At 41.6% G+C, this 9,324-nt stretch overlaps 1 protein-coding gene across 1 annotated transcript in view; it reads right to left on the bottom strand.

Moving 5' to 3' along the window:
• Nucleotides 1–14: 14 nt before the first annotated feature.
• Nucleotides 15–9,324, bottom strand: part of LOC139827673 (ALK tyrosine kinase receptor-like) — an 81,494-nt gene continuing 72,184 nt past the window's right edge. Inside the window, exons 8-11 of the mRNA XM_071807270.1 lie at nucleotides 8,122–8,284; nucleotides 3,413–3,563; nucleotides 823–954; nucleotides 15–65 (exon numbers count right to left, since the gene is read on the bottom strand). Of these exons, the coding sequence (XP_071663371.1) occupies nucleotides 15–65; nucleotides 823–954; nucleotides 3,413–3,563; nucleotides 8,122–8,284 (497 nt within the window). The remainder of the gene's footprint in view (nucleotides 66–822; nucleotides 955–3,412; nucleotides 3,564–8,121; nucleotides 8,285–9,324) is intronic.

The raw sequence follows: 9,324 nt of genomic DNA, 5'->3' as shown, positions 1-9,324 counted from the left end.
TACCATTGCATTATTTATGCAACCACATCCAAAAGATTAATGAATGGCGCTAGTTCAACCACGTTCTGCAACAGAGAACAGTGGCATCAGCAGCTCCGTGAATTGTACCTGCAGTGCTGATGGCTCTTAGAAAGATTGTAATGTTACCATGTGATGACTTCCATCAAATGAAACAGCTGAGGAATGCTGCTCTATGTAATGCAATATAGTGTCTCCACTGGTAAAGGACTGCTACACTGGAAACTGTCCGAGCATGCAGGGTTATGTAGAATTACATAGAAGTTGGGTGATCCAAACATATTGTTAATGACTGAAACCAGTGTTGGAATTAGTACTGTCTCAGCTAGTACATGACAGAAAAGATCAGTGGTGCCTAGCTATAGGGTTGCCAACAGAAAACATACAGGCTATCCTCAACTTTTCTTGTCATTACACCATACAGATCAAATGTGTAGCTGAAGTCTAATGTTCTGCAATGACAGATTTGAATGAAGTCCTGTGGAATTTGCCTTTTACTGTAGAATTACGCTTCAGCATCTCAGCTTGCATTGAAAAAAATCCAATTCAAGCTGTTTTCTTTGCCAAGGAAACTCCAAGCCACAGAAGCAAGCGTGGCCATACTGTGTAGCTGTCCTAAGAACCATAAAGGGCCAACCCAGCTCACTACTGCTATCAACTGGAAATTAACCATACCCAGAGCTCACTTTATGGACCCTTCCCCAGAGATGTATAAAGGGTTCTCAGGTATTTCAGGCTGTGATACTAGAGGCAAGTGGCAGGATGTGTTCATGCTGAAGGTGCACAGGGACTATGTTTCCATACCTTAAATATGTAAGTTGCACCTCCCCCACCTCCACCTCCTCCTGCCCATTCTTTGACACTTCTGTTCACACGTATCTCTTCTTCAATCACATTGTTCTCTCCGATGCAGACTTTCTGTATAACATCGTTAGTCTGCAAACAGAAGACTGGGTCTGAATTCTGGGAATAAATTGCCGTGTCCTTGTACACCCACAAGCCTCATGGACCCTTCACCCTCCCAAACCAATAAATTGTCCTCCAGTGAAACTCCATAAGCAGAAGCAAGTGAATGCTCTTCTAGAAGAATCTTTCTTTTTGCTTCAACCTTCATCAGAATAATCTGTTGCCATTTTAATTGAATTATTTCGAAGTAAGCTCAGTGCTGGTATCTATTACCATGCAAAACAGCTCCATAAGCTTTTAACATAGAAGATGTAGCAGAATTCACTGCAAATACTTCCCAGCATTAACTATCTGTATTTCACAACTGGAGGAGGGAGTAACTCGGTGATGATGTGACCTGCCCCATGTCAAGCAACAGACAAATGGTAGCAACATAGAGAGAATCCAAGTTTCTTGGGGGGTCTTCCAGCACCCCATGGGTTGGGGCCAGGCAGACAGTGTGCATCTATCCAGAATGAAGGTGTATTGGTGGCTCGTGCAGATGTACCAGAGCTAGCTTTAACCTAGGTTGTCACAGCATGGTCTGTAGCAACAAGCTTGGCACAGACTGGCCACCCACTGTTTATTTAGGTTTCCAAGCAAGTTTTGATGCTGATCCGATGCTTACATTGTAGCAGCAGTTTTACTGTAATTACCAGTGCTAGCTAGTTCAAAACCTACCAAGACACCTGCAATCCCACCTTTGACTGCAATGTTGACCTAATGTTATGGGAAATACCTCACTAAAAAGCCTCCATATTTCCTACTTAGCATTTTTTTCCCCTTCACCAATTAGCACCAAATGTAATGAACCTTTTGTATTAGGCAAATCACTGAATTCACTAACTGATTTCAAGCAAAACATTCAACCATCGTTTATAAGTACTTCTGGACTATGATCTAAGAGAGGTAACTGTTGCTTTGATTGTGCATGACAAGAAGGACTCTTGTGTTTGTAAGCTTCAAGCTTTGCTTCTAGCTTGTTTTACTTTGTATGTTTCACCTCAGAAATAATCTCTTTTTATGTACACTGAACTCACAAAGTCAACAACACTTTCAGGGAAAAATTCACAAACAGTTGTTATAGTAGGATTGACCTTCTGCTTCTTTCTACTTCCTTCTTCTGTGTTTTCTTTTGGAAAAGGAGCCTGATAAAAGCATCCTCAAGTTACAAATTATTCTGTTGGCCATAAAACGTGTCCTAGGTTGTGCCAGAGAATGAATGGCATCCATTTTGTGTGTGTGGACTTGCCTATGGAACTAAACAATCCTCCTTTCCTTAGTCTTCCCTCTCCTTAATTGATTTGGAGTTGGGTGGGTATGATTAATACAATGACAAAGTCAATGACCCAAAGGAACCACTAGATTACAATTGAATTTAAAAAAAAAAAATCCTTCATGGCAGAGACATAACTGATTACAATCCAATCTAGTAAAAGTCCCTTCTACAAGTCTATGCAATCTCTTTGCCTCAATGAAAGAATTACATTAGCACTCAATAAATTCTCACTAAGATTACAGGGGCCTGCAATTTAATGAGTCCATATATTACACTCAGCTGGAATGTCCTAGTTATAGACGTTAGATGGAAGTTTGAGTTAGGGCATTTCTCATTTCAAAGAGGCTTCATATTAATGGTTTGTTTGTAGATATGTATAATTCCAGTTTTAACATTATTTACTTCAGCACCCAACCTTGAGAACCCCTCTTTCTTGTCTACATCATTCAACCTTTCTCTGCTGTAAAAGACTGCTAAGCTTTCATCTCTTGGATGCCAGCCACTAACAGGTGAGAAATGCACAGCATTTACATGTCCAGCTCAAACCTGTAGGTGAAATTTCATCAGATAATGCTTAGTTTCCTCCATAAGAATCTCCTATTCCCTCATCCTCCAAAGAATACTAAATGATTAATAGATTATTGTGCCTGCAAATGGTGAAAGTTGCACTTTCTGTCAAGGCATTTGCAGCAATGATTGGTTCGTAACAGAAAAATCAGGACTGATTTAGCAGCGATTAATTTGTCTCTCCCATTCCCATACAGATAATAACCAAACAGGCCGTGTGAGGTGGGTGTCTCCGGAGGCAGGGCTGGGCTCAACAGCGGAGCAAAGACAAAGCCCTGTGAAATCAACCTTGAAGACTGATCTCCAGAGGAAAGGAAGGCAGGGTTGTCTTTTTCCTCCCAAACCCCAGAAAGATGCTCTGAGATACGCAGATCAATCAGGAAACTGTAGTCTATTATCAGTGGGGCCTGACTGTTGAAGAAGTGAGCACAGTGACATGGCATTTTGCCTTTTCTCACTCACACCCTCCCCATAGAACTGTAGCTAACCCTTGAACCACATAACCCAAAACTCCTCAAGGACAACAGTTTTCTCTGCAAACAAACAAAACTCCACAGATTTGTAAGAAGGAATTAAGGCAAAACAGAAAGAGCAATGACTTACACTAGGACAAGCATCTTCTCCTTGCTGTCCTACCAAGATATACAAAGTATCATCCTTCTGAAGGTCAAAAATTCCCAGCACAGACACGCCATGGGACCGCACCATGGTGTTCTTCCCACCTTTCCCACCAGCAGCTCCATAGCCTGAGATGCTGCAGGAAAAAAGGAAAAAAAAAAAAAAAAAAAGAGTCCAGCATCTGAGTTGTCCCAGACAGGTAGAAAGTAGCACAAACTGGAAACTGCATGTTTTGCACATCATCACGGGGCTGTGCCCCGAAGACCTGACGCTCTAAATCAGGGGTGTCAAATTAATTTCATTTTCATTTTAGGACTGTATAAATGCAGGAGTAGTTACGTTTATACAGTCCTAAAATTAAATTTGGCCCTTTGAAGGCAACTGTGAGGCTGATGTGGCCCCAGTGAAAACGAATTTGACACCCCTGCTATAAATAATTCTAAACCCAAACTTGAAGACTGAGGTTGTCTGATCTATATGGACCTATGAACTTGGGTAGCTACAAAACAGCTTCTTTCACATTGATTCATAGGCAAACACTTGCTGAGGATAGAGTGAGCAAGCCCCTGTAGATTCAAACTTTAATATACGAAACACATCTTGTTTCCCAGAAGGCATACCCTTGAGAGGTTTGCAGCAAGGAAGAGAAAAAACAGAACCAAGAGAACCGATAAGTACAGCACATATGGCTAAAGAGAACAATAAGCACGAGATTGACGGGGAGATTTGAGAAAGGAGACAACACAACTGGTCCTGGTAGCATGGACCAGATGGGAAACAGCCCTCCTATTCCCAGGATCAGAGGGAGTTAGAAGAGTAGATGGGCACACCACCACCTGCAGTGAAAAACGAAGGCAAAAAGCCCCTGGCTGAACTCAGAGCCTCCAGGAACATGTCCCTGTCTCCAGCCAGGAGCAGCCAGGTTGCACACACAGGCTGCTGCAGTCCCAGTTCAGGCTCTGGAGCTTTTATTTCAGGCAGTCATGACTGAGAGGTCCTTACTGTTGTTGATGTACTCAAAGATTTGACTGTACTACTGTATGTCTCAGCTCTTCCCTCTCACTTTCTAAGTATGTAAACAATTTACATACTTGAAGCAATTCTTTTATCAAAGAATTTCAAAGTGCTTTATAAAAATCATTATAAAACACGCATCTCTGCTGCAACAAAAGAAAGAGATACTCAACTTTCTGAGCAAGTGATACAGCAAGCCCTGCTTAGAACTGAAATAAGAAGGTGGTTCTCCACTGACATTAGTAACTTTGCAGCTATTTCCATGAAAGCGAAGTTCAAGCTGGAGCACGCGAACGGTGACTGCAGGGCTGAGAGCATAAAACTTACTCTTGGCTTCCTATTCATTACAGTACAGCTGCTCTGCTTTAACTCCTCCTTCCCTCCAGCACCTGGTTGGTCTTTGCCCAGCACAGTCCTGCATGCAAACAGGTCACAAGCAGAATGCACCAGCAGTGCTCATTGTGTGTGAGCACCCTGAACAGGCTGGGCAGGCAGCTCGCTTTCAGCCCCCCAACTTGTCTGAACCATTAGCATGAGGAACTCACCTCGTGGTCCTGCTCTGAGGCAGCCAGCATCGAGCAGTTCTGATGTCGAAGCAACTACGGAGCATCAAGTGACTCATAAAGCACATTAGATCCTCACAATGTGACATGATTATGTTCATGCCACTGTCGATATCCAAAACAATCATTCCTCAGTAATGCTGCACTGGAGCCAGCAGAGAAAGTGATGGACATAGTACTGGGCTGTACCGAACAGATGCTGCATGTATCTGAAGACTGAGTTGATTTGGCAATGGCTAATGAGGTGCACTATCAGGCACGGCAACCTGGCAGGGCTAATCGTCTGCAGTTAGGGGCCATATTTTTCTGTGCATAAACAGATTCACATACAAGCAGTGATGTCAGTAAGTTCAGAAGAACCCATTTTGGCCTCATTCAAAGGCTGCAGACAAATAAAACCCAGTGGACTGAGATGACAGTCACTCCCTATTCAAAACGTGTGTCACTATTTTAACAGATGGGTTATCTCGACTTCAAGTGTTAGCAGGATCCCTTTCCTTAGGCACAATTTTCTTTCACAAGAGGAATCCATTTAACCATATTGGCCTTGAAGAAAGATTCAGACCACCCTGAGCAGATATATCCAGAACACAGAATACCTTCCACTGTCTTCCTCCTTTTCTTTTACTACTTGTAGGAGCTGAAAAAGAAAACTGCAATTCAGGAAGGATCAGGATCACTGTGCACTGGAAAAAACAACCCCACCTCTAGATAGACAGTCAGGGCAAATGCTTGAGCTAGTTTTGACAATATGAGAAAATGTAGTGCCTAGGCTGGCCAACCTAGAAAGACACATTTTTGCATTCCACTGTGCCATACTCTTGTGCCACCTTACAAGAAGGGACCAGACAAAAGAGGGCAGTGGAAGTGATAACAAATGGGGCACTCAGCAAATGAACCAAAGATTCTTGTTTTTATAAAGAATTAGGATAATGGATGGTAACGTGTAATTTATTACAGTTCACTTCTCTCATACTTGATCATAAGCCTAGATATGGGATGACGAGACCTCCTGAATGCTTAGAAGGAAATCTGAAAAAAAAATAGTATTTTATGTTGCCTATCTTTATTGTTATACATTGTGTAGTACTTATGGAAGGAAACCAGATGATTTTGTCTGTATCAATCACTGGAGCTCATAGGACTCCAGTCTTCAAATGAGGTCACCTACAGTATGTGTCAGATTATCCAGAGCTCCAGAGATGGTGGGGTTTTCTGGGTGGGGTTAGCTTGTGTGAGCAGAAAGTTGTGCAAAGTTGAGCTTTCCGTCTTTGCATTTTAACAATGCATATTCTGCCTCGTGTTCACACAATCTATATCCCTCTTATGCAATTATCAGGAATGTAACTCACTGCTCTACATTGTGCAGTGTGAAACGTGCTATTACAGCATAATAACAGCTTTCTTCAGAGCCCAGCAGCCAGCTGGAGGGTTTTATCTCTGGGTCTGGTATCCTGGAGATGGCTCTCAGGCTGACAGGACCCACAGTGCAGCAGGCCTGCAGGGGAGAGCTAGACACAGGCTGTGGGTCCAGACTCTGGGAAGTCCAGAACTGATATCGCAACTCGACATTTTCCTAGGGCTATGCTGCACTGGGGGACTCCGCTGCCCCTTCGGCAGCCCAGAGTCAGGAAGACGTCAAATTAATTTAAGCCCACAACTGCCTCCTCCTTTCCCCAGGCTGTGAATTCTCTACTACAGCCTTAAGAGGTATAGAAGAGAATGTCATCCACATATATAGGTTACCTATCTATTAGATATACAGAACCTAAAGCCTTTTAGGTCATTTATAGGACTTAAATAGACAGGTCTTCCCTGCGGGACCTGCGGTTTTTACTGCGGAGCAAAAATGAGCCCACAGTTAACACTGGAATTCTGGCTCTTCTTGGGCTGGGCTGTGATATTAAAGAAATGACAAGGTTGTAAGTTTATTGCCTCTTCTCTTTTGGGCTATACTTTATAACCATATTTACTGAATGCTGGTTCTGAAAAATTCTATTAACCTCAGGCAACTCATTTTTGATAGCTGAGTAAAACATCATTAATGCTTTTTTCATTACCATCAATCCTCGTGGTAATAGGCACTTAGGCAGAACTTGTGCCCAGCCTAGCCTACCCAGTTTCTCAAAACTGCTTTGCAGTAGACTTCAGTTAGAGACTGACATCTATCCCTCAATATTAATACTCTTTTTCAATAAGAAGAAAAAAAGGAAGGTGGTAGTAAGCTTTAACTGAAATTTGTTCAAAGCTTTCAGTAGAATGTTCTGCTTTGAAATCTACAATGCCATCATTGATTTCAACAAGGAATGGTGACTAAAAAAACACCACTAGACAGTCATTGATTCAGACAGTTCTGCTTACAAACTGATGCATGTAATGGCTTGATGTTACCACTAAGAGAGACTGAACTAAACTTTGATTGTACTTTTTTTCCCCAGAAAGAGCAAAAAGAGAAAAATGATTGGTAAAAACCTGATTAAGGGGCATTGAACCGTATCTGATCATCTCCCATTGAAAATAACTCCACAGAGGGATTCAAGCATTAGAGCCCTCAGTATCACAGAGCCGAACATTAAGATGGCTGGTTTCCAAAATCAATTCTACAGTGGTGTGCCAGGCTTACAGGCTCAACTTAATATGCCTAGATTCAAAAAAGTCAAGATGCTGAGCAGAGCTTGATGCAAGCTGTCCCATAAGAAATGTTGACATACAATTGTGCCTCCTATGCCAGGTGGACAGTGGGAAAAACTTATTCTAAGACCAGAGTTCGACGGACAGCATACGGGATATGTCTGCCCCTTGGCCTAAGGAGGTCAAAACACTCAATTTTCAGTTACTTATAGAAGTCTCCCAACCTGCAACCATTCAGGCTAAAGATTTGTCTGCCTCAGGTGGCTGTTTCTCTTTTTTCTCTCTTTCAACAAAATTTTGCATCTTTCAGACAACAAATCTGAGACTGGGAGGATGGGCAATCACAGGATCAGGGAGAATTATAACCCCTGTAGGTCTGGTCCAACTTCTGAATATAATACTTTATACATGCTTAGCATGTATCTGCAGCTTGGATTAGTTTCAAATGCGAAGATATATCATGACAATCAGAGATGGTTCCCTTACCTGTATGTGTTAGTTGCTGGTACTCTCCAGATTTGAATGCCCTGGAGAATCCCTTCAGCTCCCACAACCACACTCAGGTTGGAGTTCCTGTAGGCATCGTTGCATTGGCTCTGTGTGGGGCCATAGGGTCCACTGGCACCACACGTTGTGAATAACCAGTGATCTGAAATGAGGATATATACAAAGCATCGTCTGAACATCCAAAGATCGAGCAGCTGTTCAGTGCTTTATTCACTCTCTTGTTGCACCAAGAGAAGAACCCAGCTCCTTAGGTTTTAGGCAAAACAAATACCCACAGAATTCTTTTAAAAAACTCATAGCACTGTGTATCTCAGTATTTGACAGCTTTTCATATCCTGAAAGCTATCACAACTACGAACATAGCTTTACTGTTTCTAAGGTTCATAAAGGCAAAGTTCACAGAGTAAAACGCAACACAGACCAACCAGTTTCAGGCTGTGGTCTCTGGGTTGTTAAAATGCACGCTGGTAACCTCAAGACCAGTGCATTTTAGCCCTTCCAGCTTCTACAGGCATTTGATTATTGAATTTATTTAAAATGGGAAAGTAGCTGTTAATTACATAAAACCCTGTAAATACAACATCACCTCGGTGATTAAAACATAACAATAAACTAATTGTATTTTGAATAATTATTTGCTCACAAGAGATTCAAGTTAAACTTCAGAGGCAAACCACCTAACTGAGGCCTACAAAACAAGCATTCAGCTCTGCATGTTCTAGGCCAGATCTACAGGTGTAAATAAATGCATCCCTGTTACAGCCATTTCCATCAACCGGAAGTACCAGTTCTATACAAACAGATTTATAAAATAAGACTTTGCTAATTTGTGCCTCAAAAATCTAATTTTAAAAATTCGAATAGATTATGTTGAAAATGCCATTCTTGTCCTTAAAGATTCATTATTAGGGCCATCGCAGTTGCAAGACCACAATGCTCTTGTAACACCCATCCTAACATATTTGCTAGTATATCCAGAAATATTTCATGTGTAATCAAAACTAAGATCTATAGGGCAAATAAGTAGACTAAGCATTTTTTATGTACACTACATGATTCATCATTCATATTTATTATATTAATGAGTTAATATACACAATCCAATAAACTCTGTTACTTAATTCTATTGTCATTGAAGACAAAAGACTTGAAATACAGCTAAAGAACATTATTTCTACGAAT

The sequence above is a fragment of the Patagioenas fasciata genome, chromosome 3 (assembly GCF_037038585.1).
Source record: "Patagioenas fasciata isolate bPatFas1 chromosome 3, bPatFas1.hap1, whole genome shotgun sequence".
NCBI lineage: Eukaryota > Metazoa > Chordata > Aves > Columbiformes > Columbidae > Patagioenas > Patagioenas fasciata.
The sequence above is the reverse complement of the archived record's forward strand: the minus strand, read 5'-3'. Positions and strand labels throughout refer to the sequence as shown.